The sequence below is a fragment of the Somniosus microcephalus genome, unplaced genomic scaffold (genome assembly GCF_052327205.1).
Source record: "Somniosus microcephalus isolate GS21.2 unplaced genomic scaffold, FLI_Smic_1.0 unresolved_chr1, whole genome shotgun sequence".
NCBI classification, from domain to species: domain Eukaryota; kingdom Metazoa; phylum Chordata; class Chondrichthyes; order Squaliformes; family Somniosidae; genus Somniosus; species Somniosus microcephalus.
The window spans coordinates 90,588,710-90,608,320 of record NW_028225179.1 but is presented as its reverse complement, the minus strand read 5'-3'; the positions used below and the strand labels follow the sequence as shown (position 1 = coordinate 90,608,320).

The 19,611-nt window shown below is 50.5% G+C and overlaps 1 protein-coding gene across 1 annotated transcript in view; it reads left to right on the top strand.

Annotated features, from left to right (window-relative positions):
- Positions 1-19,611, top strand: part of LOC147095587 (scavenger receptor cysteine-rich domain-containing protein DMBT1-like) — a 64,054-nt gene that overhangs the window by 33,773 nt on the left and 10,670 nt on the right. The window contains exons 5-8 of the mRNA XM_085973665.1: positions 1,071-1,385; positions 6,593-6,907; positions 11,211-11,525; positions 12,557-12,868. Coding sequence (XP_085829791.1) covers positions 1,071-1,385; positions 6,593-6,907; positions 11,211-11,525; positions 12,557-12,868 — 1,257 coding nt within the window. The remainder of the gene's footprint in view (positions 1-1,070; positions 1,386-6,592; positions 6,908-11,210; positions 11,526-12,556; positions 12,869-19,611) is intronic.

Sequence of the window (19,611 nt, the reverse complement as noted above, 5' to 3'; positions counted from 1 at the left end):
CCTACCTCTTTGAACAGGTTTTTGGTCACTGTCCTAATATCTCCTTATGTGGCTCGGTGTCAATTTCTGTCTGATAATGCTCTTGTGAAGCGCCGTGGGACGTTTTATTACATTGAAGTGCTGTATAAATGGGAATTGTTGTTGTTGACTGCTGACCCTGCCCCTGTGGAGCTGGGCCTCACCTGCATCTTTCCCCACTTTGGGAGTTTGACTCAGTTGACAGCTCTCTGACCTTTGGGTGACAACGAGTCTGGTTCCAGCCCCATTCCTGGACTTGAGGTGCCGTATAAACATTGATCTTTCTCATTACTGCACCCCGTCTCCTGTTCCTGAGAAGATTTAACTTCTACATAGTGACATAGAATGTACAGCACAGAAACAGGCCATTCGACCGAACTGGCCCATATCGGTGTTAATGCTCCACACGAGCCTCCTCCCGCCCTTCTTCATCTAAACTTATCAGAATATCCTTGTATTCCTTTCCCCCTCATGTGTTTATCTGGCTTCCCCTTAAATGCATCTATGCTATTTGCCTCAACTACTCCCTGTGGTAGCGAGTTCCACATTCTCATCACTCTCTGGGTAAAGAAGTTTCTCCTGAATTTTTAGTGACTATCTTATATTTATCGGACCTAGTCTGGTCTCCCTCACAAGTGGAAACATCTTCCCTGCGTCTACCCTATCGAACCCTTTCATAATCATAAAGACCTCTATCAGGTCCCCCCTCAGTCTCCTCTTTTCTAGAGGAAAGAGCCCCAGCCTGTTCAAGCTTTCCTGATAGATAGAACCTCTCAGTTCTGGTAGCATTCTTGTATCTTTAGTCATCCGGGGAGCTTTAGCTTTAGATGCCCTTCCTTTCTCCATCGTGGGACCGTGTCTGGTATCATCTTTGTAGATTAGTATTAATCTTGCCCACGCTGTCTCACATCTGGAACCTTGTTTAAGTGCCTTTTGAAAATACAAGTTACTAGATTACCCCTTAAAGCATCGCAGTACATGTTCCACCTACAGCTGCCTGTTTCTGTAGATAGTCCCAGACCAGTTTAACCATGTTCCCGTCTCTATTCCAGGTCCAGTGCCCGTACGGCTGGTGAACGGTAACAACATGTGCTCTGGGAGAGTTGAGGTCTATCGTAAATCTGTCTGGGGGACCGTCTGTGATGATGGCTGGGATGTAAATGCAGCGAGTGTGGTCTGCAGACTGTTGAACTGTGGGACGGCCCTGTCAGCACGGACTGGTGCCTACTACGGAGAAGGGACTGGGGACATCTGGTTGGATGATGTGAAGTGTCTTGGGACAGAGCCTGCCCTCGATCAGTGCTCTGTAAACCCATGGGGGGTGAATAACTGCATACACAGCAAGGATGCCGGAGTTACCTGCTCGGGTGAGTGGAGTCACTTGTTCTTTGTGTGTATTGGTTCTTTCGCAATGTATCGCTGTTATAAGAGAGATTCCTCAACCATACCGGCACCGCACCCCAAGGCTTTGGGGAGAGCGCGGGCCAGTGGGATTAGTTTGGGATTGATACAGGGCAATGAGGAGAGAGAGGGGCAGTGGGATTAGTTTGGGATTAGTACAGGGCAATGAGGAGAGAGAGGGGCAGTGGGATTAGTTTGGGATTGATACTGGGCTATGGGGAGAGAGCAGGGCAGTGGGATTAGTTTGGGATTGATACTGGGCTATGGGGAGAGAGCAGAGCAGTGGGATTAGTTTGAGATTGATACAGGGCTATGGGGAGAGATCGGGGCAGTGGGATTAGTTTGGGATTGATACTGGGCTATGGGGAGAGAGCGGGGCAGTGGGATTAGTTTGGGATTAGTACAGGGCAATGAGGAGAGAGAGGGGCAGTGGGATTAGTTTGGGATTGATCCTGGGCTATGGGGAGAGAGCAGAGCAGTGGGATTAGTTTGGGATTGATACAGGGCTATGGGGAGAGAGCAGGGCAGTGGGATTAGTTTGGAATTGTTATACGGCAATGGGGAGAGAGTGGGGCAGTGGGAATAGTTTGGGATCGATACCGGGCTATGGGGAGAGAGCAGGGCAGTGGGATTAGTTTGGAATTGTTATACGGCAATGGGGAGAGAGTGGGGCAGTGGGATTAGTTTGGGATTCATACTGGGCTATGGGGAGAGAGCAGAGCAGTGGGATTAGTTTGGGATTGATACAGGGCTATGGGGAGAGAGCAGGGCAGTGGGATTAGTTTGGAATTGTTATACGGCAATGGGGACAGAGTGGGGCAGTGGGATTAGTTTGGGATTGATACTGGGCTATGGGGAGAGAGCAGGGCAGTGGGATTAGTTTGGGATTGATACCGGGCTATGGGGAGAGAGCAGAGCAGTGGGATTAGTTTGGGATTGATACAGGGCTATGGGGAGAGAGCAGGGCAGTGGGATTCGTTTGGGATTGATACCAGGCTATGGGGAAAGAGCAGGGCAGTGGGATTAGTTTGGGATTGTTATAGGGCAATGGGGAGAGAGTGGGGCAGTGGGAATAGTTTGGGATCGATACCGGGCTATGGGGAGAGAGCAGGGCAGTGGGATTAGTTTGGAATTGTTATACGGCAATGGGGAGAGAGTGGGGCAGTGGGATTAGTTTGGGATTCATACTGGGCTATGGGGAGAGAGCAGGGCAGTGGGGTTAGTTTGGCATCGATACCAGGCTATGGGGAGAGAGCAGGGCAGTGGGATTAGTTTGGGATCGATACCGGGCTATGGGGAGAGAGCAGGGCAGTGTGATTAGTTTGGGATTGTTATAGAGCTATAGGGCTATGGGGAAAGAGTGGGGCAGTGGGGTTAGTTTGGAATTGTTATCGAGCTATAGGGCTATGGGGAGAGAGCAGGGCAGTGGGATTAGTTTGGAATTGTTATCGAGCTATAGAGCTATGGGGAGAGAGCGGGGCAGTGGGATTAGTTTGGAATTGTTATAGAGCTATAGGGCTATGGGGAGAGAGCAGGGCAGTGGGATTAGTTTGGAATTGTTATAGCGCTATAGGGCTATGGGGAGAGAGCGGGGCAGTGGGATTAGTTTGGAATTGTTATAGAGCTATAGGGCTATGGGGAGAGAGCAGGGCAGTGGGATTAGTTTGGAATTGTTATAGCGCTATAGGGCTATGGGGAGAGAGCAGGGCAGTGGGATTAGTTTGGAATTGTTATAGAGCTATAGGGCTATGGGGAGAGAGCAGGGCAGTGGGGTTAGTTTGAAATTGTTATAGAGCTATAGGGCTATGGGGAGAGAGCAGGGCAGTGGGATTAGTTTGGAATTGTTATAGCGCTATAGGGCTATGGGGAGAGAGCGGGGCAGTGGGATTAGTTTGGAATTGTTATAGAGCTATAGGGCTATGGGGAGAGAGCAGGGCAGTGGGATTAGTTTGGAATTGTTATAGCACTATAGGGCTATGGGGAGAGAGCAGGGCAGTGGGATTAGTTTGGAATTGTTATAGAGCTATAGGGCTATGGGGAGAGAGCAGGGCAGTGGGATTAGTTTGGAATTGTTATAGAGCTATAGGGCTATGGGGAGAGAGCAGGGCAGTGGGATTAGTTTGGAATTGTTATAGCTCTATAGGGCTATGGGGAGAGAGCGGGGCAGTGGGATTAGTTTGGAATTGTTATAGAGCTATAGGGCTATGGGGAGAGAGCGGGGCAGTGGGATTAACAAGAACAACAACTTGCATTTATATAGTGCCTTTAACATAGTAAAACGTCCCAAGGTGCTTCACAGGAACGATTATCAAACAAAATTTGACACCGGGCTACATAAGGAGATATTAGGGCAGGTCAAGGAGGTAGGTCTTAAGGAGCGTCTTAAAGGAGGGGAGAGGTAGAGAGGCAAAGAGGTTTAGGAAGGAAGTTCCAAAGCTTAGTACCCAGGCCGCTAAAGGCACGGCCGACAATGGTGGATCGATTAAAATCGGGGTGCGCAAGAGACCAGAATTGGAGGAGCGCAGAAATCTCGGAGGGTGGTAGGGCTGGAGGAGGTTACAGAGATGGGGATGGTAGAAAGCCATGGAGAGATTTGAACATGAGGATGAGAATTGTAGGGCTGGAGGAGGTTATAGAGATAGGGAGTGGCGAGGGCCATAGAGAGATTTGAACATGAGGATGAGAATTGTAGGGCTGGAGGAGGTTATAGAGATAGGGAGCGGCGAGGGCCATGGAGGGATTTGAACATGAGGATGAGAATTGTAGGGCTGGAGGAGGTTATAGAGATAGGGAGCGGCGAGGGCCATGGAGGGATTTGAACATGAGGATGAGAATTGTAGGGCTGGAGGAGGTTATAGAGATAGGGAGCGACGAGGGCCATGGAGAGATTTGAACATGAGGATGAGAATTGTAGGGCTGGAGGAGGTTATAGAGATAGGGAGCGGCGAGGGCCATGGAGGGATTTAAACATGAGGATGAGAATTGTAGGGCTGGAGGAGGTTATAGAGATAGGGAGCGGCGAGGGCCATGGAGGGATTTGAACATGAGGATGAGAATTGTAGGGCTGGAGGAGGTTATAGAGATAGGGAGCGGCGAGGGCCATGGAGGGATTTGAACATGAGGATGAGAATTGTAGGGCTGGAGGAGGTTATAGAGATAGGGAGCGACGAGGGCCATGGAGAGATTTGAACATGAGGATGAGAATTGTAGGGCCGGAGGAGGTTATAGAGATAGGGAGCGGCGAGGGCCATGGAGGGATTTGAACATGAGGATGAGAATTGTAGGGCTGGAGGAGGTTATAGAGATAGGGAGCGGCGAGGGCCATGGAGGGATTTGAACATGAGGATGAGAATTGTAGGGCTGGAGGAGGTTATAGAGATAGGGAGCGGCGAGGGCCATGGAGGGATTTGAACATAAGGATGAGAATTGTAGGGCCGGAGGAGGTTATAGAGATAGGGAGCGGTGAGGGCCATGGAGCGATTTGAACATGAGGATGAGAATTGTAGGACTGGAGGAGGTTATAGAGATAGGGAGCGGTGAGGGCCATGGAGGGATTTGAACATGAGGATGAGAATTGTAGGGCCGGAGGAGGTTATAGAGATAGGGAGCGGTGAGGGCCATGGAGCGATTTGAACACAAGGATGAGAATTTCAAAAAGGAGGCGTTGCCGGACCGGGAGCCAGTGTAGGTCAGTGAGCACAGGGGTGATGGGTGAACGGGATATGGTGTGTGTTAGGATGCAGAGTTTTGGATGAGCTGAAGTTTATGGAGTGTGGCAGAAGGGAGACGGACCAGGAGCACATTGTAATAGTGAAGTCTAGAGATAACCAAGGGCACGGACGCTGGTTTCAGCAGTTGATGAGCTGAGGCAGGGGCGGAGACGGGCGATGTTACGCAGCTGGAAGTAGGCGGTCTTGGTGCTGGAGAGGTTATGGGGTTGGAAGCTCGTCTCGGGGTCAAATAGGACACCAAGGTTGTGAAATGTCTGGTTTAGCCTCAGACAGTGGCCGGGAGAAGGATGGAATCGGTGGCGAGGGAATGGAGTTTTTGGCGGTCTTTGGTCTTCCCAATATTTAGTTGGAGGAAATTTCTGCTCATTCAGGACTGGATGTCGGACAAGCAGCGTTACAAATCAAAGATCTTGTTCCCGTCTCTATTCCAGGTCCGGTGCCCGTACGGCTGGTGAACGGTAACAACATGTGCTCCGGGAGAGTTGAGGTCTATCGTAACTCCGTCTGGGGGACCGTCTGTGATGATGGCTGGGATGTAAATGCAGCGAGCGTGGTCTGCAGACTGTTGAACTGTGGGATGGCCCTGTCAGCACGGACTGGCGCCTATTATGGAGAGGGGACTGGGGACATCTGGATTGTGGGTGTGAAGTGTCTTGGGACAGAGCCTGCCCTTGATCAGTGCTCTGTAACCCCATGGGGGCAGAAGCACTGCACACACAGCAAGGACGCTGGAGTTACCTGCTCAGGTGAGTGGTGTAACCCGCTCGGGTGAGTGGAGTTACTTGCTCGGGTGAGAGAAGTTTCCCGTTCAGGTGAGAGGAGTTACCCGCTTGGTGAGTGGAGTCACCCGCTCGGGTGAGAGGAGTTACCCACTCGGGTGAGTGGAGTTACCTGCTCCGGTGAGAGGAGTTACCTGCTCGGGTGAGAGGAGTTACCCGCTCGGTGAGTGGAGTCACCCGCTCGGGTGAGAGGAGTTACCCACTCGGGTGAGTGGAGTTACCCGCTCGAGTGAGAGGAGTTTCCCGCTCGGGTGAGAGGAGTTACCTGCTCGAGTGAGAGGAGTTTCGGGTGAGCGGGGTCACTCCCCATTGCACTCTCCTGCTCCCTCCTCATACCCTTTAATATCCTACCCAGTCTAATCCCACACTCCTGCTCACTCATCCCTGGTAACCCATTAATCTCTCACGTGCCCCTTATCCACTCTAGTCTCTCTCTGTAACTAACCCCATACCCATGGTAACACCCAGTGAATCTGTGCTACACATTTTCCTTTGTTTTATAATGATGCATCAAATTCTATTCTCCAACTGTACCCCACCAGAGGTACAAGTTCAATAGACTGGGAGCAGTTTTGCACGCCTGTTATAAAATCCAGGCATGGAGCCCAGTGAAAGTCCAGGTATTCCCAGACCAGATTAATCGTGTTCCCGTCTCTATTGCAGGTCCGGTGCCCGTACGGCTGGTGAACGGTAACAACATGTGCACCGGGAGAGTTGAGGTCTATCATAACTCTGTCTGGGGGACCGTCTGTGACGATGGCTGGGATGTAAATGCAGCGAGTGTGGTCTGCAGACTGTTGAACTGTGGGACGGCCCTGTCAGCACGGACTGCCGCCTACTATGGAGAGGGGACTGGGGACATCTGGTTGGATGATGTGAGGTGCAACGGGACAGAACCTGCCCTCGATCAGTGCTCTGCTAACTCATGGGGAGTGAATAACTGCACACACAGCAAGGACGCTGGAGTTAACTGCTCAGGTGAGTGGAGTTACCTGCTCAGGTGAGAGGAGTTACCCGCTTGGGTGAGAGGAGTTACCCGCTCGGGTGAGAGGAGTTACCCGCTCGGGTGAACGGAGTTACCAGCTCGGGTGAGAGGGGTTATATGCTCGGGTGAGTGGAGTTACCAGCTCGGGTGAGTGGAGTTACCCGCTCGGGTGAGAGGAGTTACCCGCTCGGGTGAGAGGGGTTATATGCTCGGGTGAGTGGAGTTACCAGCTCGGGTGAGTGGAGTTACCCGCTCGGGTGAGAGGAGTTACCCGCTCGGGTGAGCGGAGTTACCAGCTCGGGTGAGCGGAGTTACCCCCTCGGGTGAGCGGAGTTACCTGCTCGGGTGAGAGGAGTTACCCGCTCGGGTGAGAGGAGTTACCCGCTCGGGTGAGCGGAGTTACCCGCTCGGGTGAGCGGAGTACCCTGCTCGGGTTAGCGGAGTTCCCTGCTCACGAGAGCGCTTCCATTTTTGAACTAGTTCCCAACCGTCTAATTGTTACAGCAGTGGGTCCACTTGTCAGGAGGAGGAATTACTTAGAATCAGAGCATCGTAGAAATTTACAGCGTGTGGCCGCAGACTGCTTCATTATCTGAGCAATTGCGAATGGAAATGAACACTGCAAGCATCAGCGAATAGCCCTGCAACTGACCATAGGATGGCCGGAAGGTCATTGGTGAAGCAGCTGAAAACGGCTGGGCCGAGGACACTGCCCTGAGGAACGCCTGCAGCGATGTCCTGGGGCTGAGATGATTGGCCTCCAACAACCACCTTCCTTTGTGCTAGGTATGGCTCCAGCCACTGGAGAGTTTTCTCCTGATCCCCATTGACTTCAGTAGATGTCAGTATTGTTGCTGTACTGGAACAGCTTGGTTAGAGGCATGGCTAGTTCTGGAGCACGTGTCTTCAGCACTACAGCTAGGGGTATTTTCAGGACCGGTAGCCTTTACTGTATCCAGTGCGCTCAGCCGTTTCTTGATATCATGTGGAGTGAATCGAATTGGCTGAGGACTGGCTTCTCTGATGGTGGGGACCACAGGAGGAGGTCGAGATGGATCATCTACTTGGCACTTATAGCTGAAGATGGTTGCAAACCCTTCAGCCTTGTCTTTAGCACTCACGTGCTGGGCTCCGCCATCATTGAGGATGGGGATGTTCATGGAGCCTCCTCCTCCTGTTAGTTGTTTAATTGTCCACCACCATTCACGACTGGATGTGGCAGTACTGCAGATCTTTGATCTGATCCGTTGGGTTGTGGTATCACTTAGCTCTGTCAGTAGCATGCTGCTTCTGCTGTTTAGCATGCATGTAGTCCTGGGTGCAGCTTCACCAGGTTGGCACCTCATCTTTTGGTACACCAAGTGCTGCTCCTGGCAGGCTCTTCTGCACTCCTCATTGTACCAGGGTTGGTCGCCTGGCTTGATACTGATGGTAGGGTGAGGGATATGTCGGACCACGAGGTTACAGATTGTGGTGGAATACGATGCTGCTGATGGCCCACAGCACCTCATAGATTGGAGACAGAGTTCCAGATTTCCACTACCCTTTGTGTGGAAAAGTGCTTCCTGATTTTGCTCCTGAACAGCCTAACTCTAATTTTAAGGTAATGCCACCTTGTTCTAGATTCCCCACTAAAGGAAATAGTTTCTATCTAATCAAATTCTTAAACATCTCAATTAGCTCAACCCTTAATCTTCTAAACTCAAGCGAATACAAGCCTAGTTTATGCAACCTGTCCTAATTTAATGGCGGCATCATTCTGGTGAATCTACGCTGCAGCCCTTCCAAGGCCAGTGTATCCTTGCTGAGATGTGGTGCCCAGAACTGAAGGCACTGCTCCAGATGGGGTGTAACCAGGGCTCGGTACAACAGGAACGTAACTTATTCCAGCTCCCCTGAGATAAAGGCCGACATTCCATTAGCCTTTTTAATCACTGTGTGAAGCGGTTCACTGGCTTTTAGTGATTTGTGTATCTCTCTCTGCACCTCCACCCTTCCCAGTCTCTCACCGTAACCAAGATATTCCGAGTATAAATTGCTCTTAATTCATGACCTCAATAGAAAGAAAAATTGGTGGGAGTGCAATGAGCAGCCGATTCGCTAGGGTTCGATTTGCTCCTCCACCCAAGACCAGTTTATACTCCCCACATTCTTCCCTGTCAGTGTCAGCCGTGGCTCAGGGTCTGCACTCTGGCTTCCGAGTCAGAAAGTTGTGTGTTCGAGTCCCGCTTCAGAGACCTGAGCCCAATAATCCAGGCCGACTCTCCCGGTGTCAGTACTGAGGGAGGGCTGCACTGTCGGAGATAGATGTATATACTCTGGGACTTGAGCTCCATAATCCAGGCCGACTCCCCCAGTGCTAGTACTGAGGGAGGGCTGCACTGTCGGAGATAGATGTATATACTCTGAGACTTGAGCTCCATAATCCAGGCCGACTCTCCCGGTGTCAGTACTGAGGGAGGGCTGCACTGTCGGAGATAGATGTATATACTCTGGGACTTGACTCCATAATCCAGGCCGACTCTCCAGTGTCAGTACCGAGGGAGGGCTCACTGTCGGAGATAGATGTATATACTCTGGGACTTGACTCCATAATCCAGGCTGACTCCCCCAGTGCTAGTACTGAGGGAGGGCTGCACTGTCGGAGATAGATGTATATACTCTGGGACTTGACTCCATAATCCAGGCCGACTCTCCAGTGTCAGTACTGAGGCAATGCTGCACTGTCGGAGATAGATGTATATACTCTAGGACTTGAGCTCCATAATCCAGGCCGACTCTCCCAGTGCCAGTACTGAGGGAGGGCTGCATTGTCGGAGATAGATGTATATACTCTGGGACTTGAGCTGCATAATCCAACCCGACTCTCCAGTGTCAGTACTGAGGGAGGGCAGCACGGTGGCATAGTGGTTAGCACTGTTGCCTCACAGCGCCAGGGACCCGGGTTAAAATCCGGCCTCGATGACTGTCTGTGTGGAGTTTGCACATTCTCCCCGTGTTTGCGTGGGTTTTCTCCGGGTGCTCCGGTTTCCTCCCACAGTCCAAAGATGTGCGGGTTAGGTTGATTGGCCATGATAAAAAATTGGCCCTTAGTGTTGGGGGGATTAAATACGTGGGGTTACATGGATAGGGCTTGGGTGGGATGGCTGTCGGTGTAGGGACCGAGTGCTAGGGTTTGGATGATCAGCCATGATCTCGTTGAATGGCGGAGCAGGCTCGAAGGGCCAAATGGCCTACTCCTGCTCCTATCTTCTATGTTTCTATGTTTCTATGTTTGTCGGAGATAGATGTATATACTCGGGGACTTGAGCTCCATAATCCAGACCGACTCTCCCGGTGTCAGTACTGAGGGAGCGCTGCATTGTCGGAGATAGATGTATATACTCGGGGACTTGAGTTCCATAATCCAGGCCGACTCTCCAGTGTCAGTACTGAGGGAGGGCTGCATTGTCGGAGATAGATGTGTATATTCTGGGACTTGAGCTGCATAATCCAGGCCGACTCTCCCAGTGTCAGTACTGAGGGAGGGCTGCACTGTCAGAGATAGATGTATATACTCTGGGACTTGAGCTCCATAATCCAGGCCGACTCTCCCGGTGTCAGTACTGAGGGAGCGCTGCACTGTCAGAGATAGATGTATATACTCTGGGACTTGAGCTCCATAATCCAGGCCGACTCTCCCGGTGTCAGTACTGAGGGAGGGCTGCACTGTCGGAAATAGATGTATATACTCTGGGACTTGAGCTCCGTAATCCAGGCCGACTCTTCTGGTGTCAGTACTGAGGGAGGGCTGCACTGTCGGAAATAGATGTATATACTCTGGGACTTGAGCTCCATAATCCAGGCCGACTCTTCTGGTGTCAGTACTGAGGGAGGGCTGCACTGTCCGAGGTGCCATCTTTCAGTGAAACGTTAAACTGGGCCCCTGTCTGTCACCTCGGGTGGATGTAATATCCGTGGCACTATTTTGAAGAAGAACAGGGGAAGTTCTTCCCGGTGTCCTGGCCAATATTTATCGCTCATCCTACATCACTAAAAACAGATTATCTGGTCATTATCACATTGCTGTTTCTGGCAGCTTGCTGTGTGCAAATTGGCTGCCGCATTTCCTATATTACAACAGTGACTACACTTCAAAAAGTACTTCATTGGCTGTAAAGCACTTTGGGACGTCTTGAGGTTGTGAAAGGCGCTATAGAAATGCAAGCTCTTTCTTTCCTTTTCTTTCATCCCCTGATGTCCTGTTCATAAAAACATTGTGTCCTACATCATGCCTCAATTCCGTCTCTATTCCAGGTCCGGTGCCTGTACAGCTGGTGAATGGTAAAAATGAGTGCTCCGGGAGAGTTGAGATCTATCATAACGTCGTCTGGGGGAGTGTCTGCGATGATGGCTGGGATTTAAATGCAGCGAACGTGGTCTGCAGACAGTTGAACTATGGGACTGCAGTGTCAGTGCTGCCCGGGGCAGCCTTTGGAGAGGGGACTGGGGCCATCTGGCTGAGTGACCTGAAGTGTTTGGGGACAGAGCCTGCCCTCGATCAGTGCTCTGGCAGTCCGTGGGATGTGAATAACTGCACACACAGTCGGGACGCCGGAGTTATCTGCTCAGGTAATTCGAGCTTTGCATTTCATGGATTCAGGAAAGGGGACTATAAGGAACTTTATTGTCCAGGGTTTTGCAGGGTACTGGTTCCTCAAGGGGCTCGGTCACGTCCCAGCTTAATTTAATTAATTAGACCCTTTATCTGGGGCAGATACCCAAAGGAGGAGCCAAGACATTCAATTCAACTACGAGCATCTTTTGAGCTTGGTTCCAACTAGTGCCTATTCTGCTCTGTGTATGGGGCTGGGTACCACACACCAGGTCTGATCAGATAACTCAGTACAGGCCGGGGATGGAGCCCGGGCCTTTCCTGCTCTGTGTGTGGGGCTCAGTACCACAGACCGGGTCTGATTAGATAACTCAGTACAGGCCGGGGATGGAGCCTGGGCCTTTCCTGCTCTGTGTATGGGCTGGGTACCACACACCAGGTGCGATCAGATAACTCAGTACAGGCCAGGGATGGAGCCTGGGCCTTTCCTGCTCTGTGTGTGGGGCTCAGTACCACAGACCGGGTCTGATCAGATAACTCAGTACAGGCCGGGGATGGAGCCTGGGCCTTTCCTGCTCTGTGTGTGGGGCTCAGTACCACACACCAGGTGCGATCAGATAACTCAGTACAGGCCGGGGATGGAGCCTGGGCCTTTCCTGCTGTGTTTGTGGGGTTCAGTACCACACTGGGTGACATCAGCTCACTCAGCAGAGGCCGGGGACAGAGCCTGGGCCTTTCCTGCTGAGTGTATGGGGCTCAGTATCACACACCAGGTGCGATCAGATAACTCAGTACAGGCCGGGGATGGAGCCTGGGCCTTTCCTGCTGTGTGTGTGTTGGGGGCTCAGTACCACACTGGGTGAGATCAGCTCACTGAGCACAGGCCGGGGATGGAGCCTGGGCCTTTCCTGCTCTGTGTGTTTCTGTGTGTGTGGGGGGCTCAGTACCACACCGGGTGAGATCAGCTCACTGAGCACAGGCCGGGATAGAGCCTGGGCCTTTCCTGCTCTTTGTGTGTAATACTCAGCTGGAGTTTCCTTGTTCACAGGTCCTTTCCCGGTCAGACTGACAGATGGGAACAACATGTGCTCGGGGAGGGTGGAGATCTTTCATGAGTCCACCTGGGGGACAGTCTGCGACGAGAGCTGGGATCTCACCGACGGGGACATCGTGTGCAAGCAGCTGAACTGCGGGAAGGCTGAGTCGGTAACCGGGGCCTACCGCGGCCGAGGGAGCGGGGATGTGTGGCTGGGTGGTGTGCGGTGCAGTGGGACAGAACATTCGCTGGACCAGTGCCTCGCAAACCCCTGGGGAGGCAGTAACTGTACACACAGTCAGGATGCTGGCGTCACTTGCTCAGGTAAGGCTTGTCTCCTTGTCGAGTGTCTCATGTTTCATTGCCCCCCCCCCCCGAGCAGGTGTCGGCCTATTGGCCTCCTCCAGCCTGTATCCGCCCACCCAGCTGCTTGGACATAGAATCATAGCATCTCACAGCACAGAAGGAGGCCGTTCCGCCCACCCTGCCTGTACCAGCTCTTTGGAAGAGTTGTCCACTTAGTCCCTCTCCCCCCTGCAATTTGTTCCTTTGCATGTATTTATCCAATTCCCTTTTGAAAGTTACTATTGAACCTGTTTCCACCGCACTTTCAGGCAGCACATTCCAGATCATAACTCGCTGCGTAAAAAAAATTCTCTTCATCTCCCCTCTGGTTCTTTTGCCAATTACCTTAAATCTGTGTCCTCTGGTTACTGAGCCTCCTGTCACTGGAAACAGTTTCTTCTTATTTACACAATCAAAACCACTGTTCCCTGCAAGGTGCCCGGGTGCCCGCACAGTGGAGAGCCTCAGCCGCTATATTAACATGGTGAAGTGCAGGGAACTACCTTCCAATCTGGATGAACTAATAAGGAATTGAACTGTTGTGAAGTGTCGCTGAGCAGATTATTGTAGCGACTCTCTGACTATATATTGCCAGAATTTGCACTGTATTTCCTACTGCTCTTTCTCAAGCCCTGTCTTTATTTGCTGCACGGGTGTATTTTGAGAAGTGAATGTTTGGCCCCATCAAGGGCACCGTTCAGGTCAGTGGCAATTGAACCTGATGAGCAGAACAGAGTTAGCGGGAAAACTGCTGTTCTGCAGATCTGCGGACTTTCCCCACATTTTAAGAGCAGAAGCAGCGGTAATTATTGGGACTGTACATTGTGGTTCGCCAATACGGTTAAATGACACGTTAATGCCGATTTTTATATTCATAAATCTAAAACCGATTATAAGCAACAATTAAAAAATCAGCAAACATAACTGGGGAGTTTGTACAACACAAGTTTTTTGTTGGTTGTGCAGGCTATATATTTGTTCATAATATGTGGAATGAGCACTGTTACAAAATGCTACGGGTGAGCGGGAGATCTCATTAACGGGGGGGTGAGTTGGGAGATCTCATTAACACGGGGGGGAGTTGGGAGATCTCATTAACATGGGGTGAGTTGGGAGATCTCATTAACAGGGTGGGGTGAGTTGGGAGATCTCATTAACACGGGGGGAGTTGGGAGATCTCATTAACACGGGGGTGAGTTGGGAGATCTCATTAACATGTGGTGAGTTGGGAGATCTCATTAACACGGGTGGGTGAGTTGGGAGATCTCTAACACGGAGGGGAGTTGGGAGATCTCATTAACACGGGGGTGAGTTGGGAGATCTCATTTACACAGGGGTGAGTTGGGAGATCTCATTAACACAGGGGTGAGTTGGGAGATCTCATTAAAATGGGGTGAGTTGGGAGATCTCATTAACATGGGGTGAGTTGGGAGATCTCATTAACATGGGGTGAGTTGGGAGATCTCATTAACACGGGGGTGAGTTGGGAGATCTCATTAACGGGGGGGAGTTGGGAGATCTCATTAACATGGGGTGAGTTGGGAGATCTCATTAACACGGGGGGGTGAGTTGGGAGATCTCATTAACACGGGGAGAGTTGGGAGATCTCATTAACACGGGTGTGAGTTGGGAGATCTCATTAACATGGGGTGAGTTGGAAGATCTCATTAACACGGGGGGAGTTGGGAGATCTCATTAAGATGGGGTGAGTTGGGAGATCTCATTAACATGGGGGTGAGTTGGGAGATCTCATTAACATAGGGGGTGAGTTGGGAGAACTCATTAACATGGGGTGAGTTGGGAGATCTCATTAACACGGGGGTGATTTGGGAGATCTCATTAACACGGGGAGTGAGTTGGGAGATCTCCTTTACACGGGGGTGAGTTGGGAGATCTCATTTACACAGGGGTGAGTTGGGAGATCTCATTAACACGGGTGAGTTGGGAGATCTCATTAACATGGGTTGAGTTGGGAGATCTCATTAACGGGGGGGGAGTTGGGAGATCTCATTAACATGGGGTGAGTTGGGAGATCTCATTAACACGGGGGGATGAGTTGGGAGATCTCATTAACACGGGGAGAGTTGGGAGATCTCATTAACACGGGGGTGAGTTGGGAGATCTCATTAACATGGGGTGAGTTGGGAGATCTCATTAACACAGGTGGGTGAGTTGGGAGATCTCATTAACTTGGAGGGAGTTGGGAGATCTCATTAACATGGGGGGGAGTTGAGAGATCTCATTAACATGGGGTGAGTTGGAAGATCTCATTAACACGGGGTGAGTCGGGAGATCTCATTAACACGGGGGTGAGTTGGGAGATCTCATTAACATGGGGGGTGAGTTGGGAGATCTCATTAACATAGGGTGAGTTGGGAGATCTCATTAACACGGGGGTGAGTTGGGAGATCTCATTTACACGGGGGTGAGTTAGGAGATCTCATTAACGGGGGGGTGAGTTGGGAGATCTCATTAACACAGGGGTGAGTTGGGAGATCTCATTAACACGGGGGTGAGTTGGGAGATCTCATTAACACGGGGGTGAGTTGGGAGATCTCATTAAACATGGGGTGAGTTGGGAGATCTCATTAAACATGGGGTGAGTTGGGAGATCTCATTAACACGGGGGTGAGTTGGGAGATCTCATTAACACGGGGGGGAGTTGGGAGATCTCATTAACATGGGGTGAGTTGGGAGATCTCATTAACACAGGTGGGTGAGTTGGGAGATCTCATTAACTTGGAGGGAGTTGGGAGATCTCATTAACATGGGGGGGAGTTGAGAGATCTCATTAACATGGGGTGAGTTGGAAGATCTCATTAACACGGGGTGAGTCGGGAGATCTCATTAACACGGGGGTGAGTTGGGAGATCTCATTAACATGGGGGGTGAGTTGGGAGATCTCATTAACATAGGGTGAGTTGGGAGATCTCATTAACACGGGGGTGAGTTGGGAGATCTCATTTACACGGGGGTGAGTTAGGAGATCTCATTAACGGGGGGGGTGAGTTGGGAGATCTCATTAACACGGGGGTGAGTTGGGAGATCTCATTAACACGGGGGTGAGTTGGGAGATCTCATTAAACATGGGGTGAGTTGGGAGATCTCATTAAACATGGGGTGAGTTGGGAGATCTCATTAACACGGGGGTGAGTTGGGAGATCTCATTAACATGGGGGTGAGTTGGGAGATCTCTAACACGGGGTGAGTTCAGAGATCTCATTTACACAGGTGAGTTGGGAGATCTCATTAACACGGGGGGGAGTTGGGAGATCTCATTAACACGGGGGGGAGTTGGGAGATCTCATTAACATGGGAGTGAGTTGGGAGATCTCATTAACACGGGGGAGAGGGAGTTGGGAGATCTCATTAACACGGGGGTGAGTTGGGAGATCTCATTAACACGGGGACGAGTTGGGATATCTCATTAAAACGGCGGTGAGTTGGGAGATCTCATTAACATGGGGGGTGAGTTGGGAGATCTCATTAACACGGGGGTGAGTTGGGAGATCTCATTAACACGGGGGCGAGTTGGGGGGTCTCATTAAAACGGCGGTGAGTTGGGAGATCTCATTAACATGGGGGGTGAGTTGGGAGATCTCATCAACACGGGGGGTGAGTTGGGAGATCTCTAACACGGGGGTGAGTTGGGAGATCTCATTAACACGGGGGTGAGTTGGGAGATCTGTAGACAGGATGCTAATCTTCAGAAATCAGTTGCAGTCATTTTTACCCAAAGATTAAAAATATGCAGTTTAATAAAAATGACAATGATGAAATTCAGCAGCATGTAATGTCAGTGTGAAATATCCCATTTGAAATACTTTTTTCAGCATTAATGAAATGATTAAAATCAACACTGTGCAGGGAGTTGGTTCTTGTCTGAGTTTCCTGTGTTTGAGCCTCCCCTCCTTTGGTGTAAATTTATTATCTGATTACAATCCCTCTGAAGCTCCTTAGGGACCTTTCCCGATGTTAATGGCGCTAAACAAATGCAAGTTGTTGATAAATGTGAACTGGAGCTTGGAATATCCATTAATATTAGTTAACATTTTAAAATTACACAGAAAGATCGATGTGTGTGATGCGCTATCAATTACTGAGAAAGACTGGAAGTTAAGAGAGTAACAAACAGGCTTTTATTAGCTAAAGAACGAAGGCATGCCTCTAGTGGTCGACTGGTCCTGAATGCCTGGGGAACTGCAGAGCAGCCGCCTTTATACCAGGGCATATGGGTGGAGCCAGGGGCGGAGCCAGCTGAGGCATGCACAGACAGGTACAACAATGGGCAAGAGTGAACAACAGTGAAGTGAACAACAGTGAAGTGAACAACAGTGGTTTACCACAGTGTGAAAGTAACCCTTTAGTTGTGAACCTGTTCCTCTCCTTAACTCCTCCAGTCAATCTTGTTCTCGTTTGCATTTCCTACTCTTTAGTGGGACACTGGGTGAAGATTTCCTCCGTGCATTGGCTGGAGCAAAATCCTTATAACCATCCTTATAATCCACATATTAGGCTTGTTAGCAATATTGAAGCCCATGGGATTAAAGGGGCAGACGCAGTGTGGATATGAAGTTGACTAAGGGACAGAAAGCAGAGTAGTGGTGAACGGTTGTTTTTCAGACTGGAGGGAAGTGTACAGAGTTGTTCCCCAGGGGTCGGTATTAGGACCACTGCTCTTGTTGATATATATTAATGACCTGGACTTGGGTATACAGGGTAAAATTTTAAAGTTTGCAGATGACACGAAACTCAGTAATGTAGTAAACAGTGCAGACAATAGTAACAGACTTCAGGAGGATATAGAAATGGTGAAATGGGCAGACACATGGCAGGTGAAATTTAACACAGAGCAGTGTGAAGTGCTTCATTTTGGTAGGAAGAATGAGGAGAGGCGTTATAAACTAAATGGTGCAAGTTGAAAGAGGGTACAGAAACAGAGATCTAGGGAGTGTATGGATACAAATCTTTGAAGGTGGCAGGACAAGTGAGAAGGCTGTTAAAAAAGCATGTGGGATCCTTGGCTTTATTAATAGAGGAGTAGAATACCAAAGCAAAGAAGTTATACTAAATTTTTATAAAGCAGTGGTTAGCCCTCAACTGGAGCAGTGTGTCCAATTCTGGGCACCACACTTTCGGAAGGATGTCAAAGCCTTGGAGCGGGTGCAGGAGAGACTTACCAGAATGGAACCAGGGTTGAGGGACTTCAATTATGTGGAGAGACGAGAGAAGCTGGGGTTGTTCCCCTTAGAGCAGAGAAGGTTAAGAGGAGATTTGATAGAAGTGTTCAAAATCATGAATGGTTTTGATAGAGGAGATGATGAGGAAAAACTGCTTCCAGTGGCAGAAGGGTCGGTAACCAGAGGACACATTTTAAGGTGATTGGCAAAAGAACCAGAGGGGAGATGAGGAAACTTTTTTATGCAGCGACTTGCTGTGATCTGGAATGCACTGCCTGAAAGGGCTGTGGAAGCAGATTCAAAGTAACTTTCAAAAGGGTATTGGATTAACAGCTGAAGTGGAAACATTTGCAAGGCTGAGGAAAGAGTACAGGGAGTGGACCTAATTGGATAGTGTAGTGTATGTACCTTTAAGGGGAGAACTACTTTTTATAGCTCCTGTATACTGTAGTACCGGCAGTGACCACACCTGTATATAACCCTGAGTAGGGATCTGTACTGTTTAGTTTTAGAGTAACCCTCATCCAGTAAACACCTGTTGATTGTTCCTCTGCAGTCTCTGTCGATTATTTGAAGGATACACTACCTAAAGATACACAGATTTAACATTGGCGACGAGTCGTTTCGAACCTACCTGCAACTCTGAAGAAGAAGGCCGATTCCACCAGTGCGGGCGTCGACCATCCAGGGAGGACTTGAGCATCGCAGAGGAGGCTGTGGACAGCTGGGCTTGGTTCTCCAGCCGCGACGATCCAGCGCAGCAGGCTGGCAGCAGGTACGGCGCAGACCCTTCCCGGACAGCGGCGGCGGGAGCCGACCGACGGCACAGAAATAGGCCGAGCAGCGTCGACGGGTAAGAGAGAGGGTAAAGCGCACAGGGCGCAGCCGGGGTTGAAGACCGAGCGGCGTCAACGAGAGAGGGTAAAGCGCACAGGGCGCAGCCGGGGTTGAAGACCGAGCGGCATCGACGGAAAAAAAAAGAGAGAGAGGGTAAAGCGCACAGGGCGCAGCCGGGGTTCTGGACCGAGCGGCGTCAATGAGAGAGGCGCGCAGGAAAAAGCGCAGAGCGCGGCCAGTGTTCAAGGGCTGAGCAGCGTCCGCGGGGGACAAAAGGAAGCGCGGGAGATGCCATTTGAGCCGCAGCGGAGATGAAGGGAGAGCGCAGGAGACACCATTTTGAGCCACAGTGGAGAAGAAGGGAGAGCGCGGGAAGAAAGGAAAGCGCGGGAGACGCCATTTTGAGCCAGCAGAGAAGAAGGGAGAGTGCGGGAGATGCCATTTTTAGCCAGTCTAACCACACCCAGGGATGCCGAAGCGTGGCAGTGTCACAGCGTTCGACAATGAAGTCAAGGATTGGGCGACATATGTAGAATGCACAGAAGTGTACTGCAAGGCGAATGAAGTGCCAGATGCCAGGAAAGCACTGGTATTGTTGAATTCCATGGGTGCAAAAATGTATGGCTTACTGCGAAACCTAGTAAACCCAGAGAAGCCAGTGGAAAAGGATTTTGAAAACATAGTGGCAATCCTACAGGACCACTT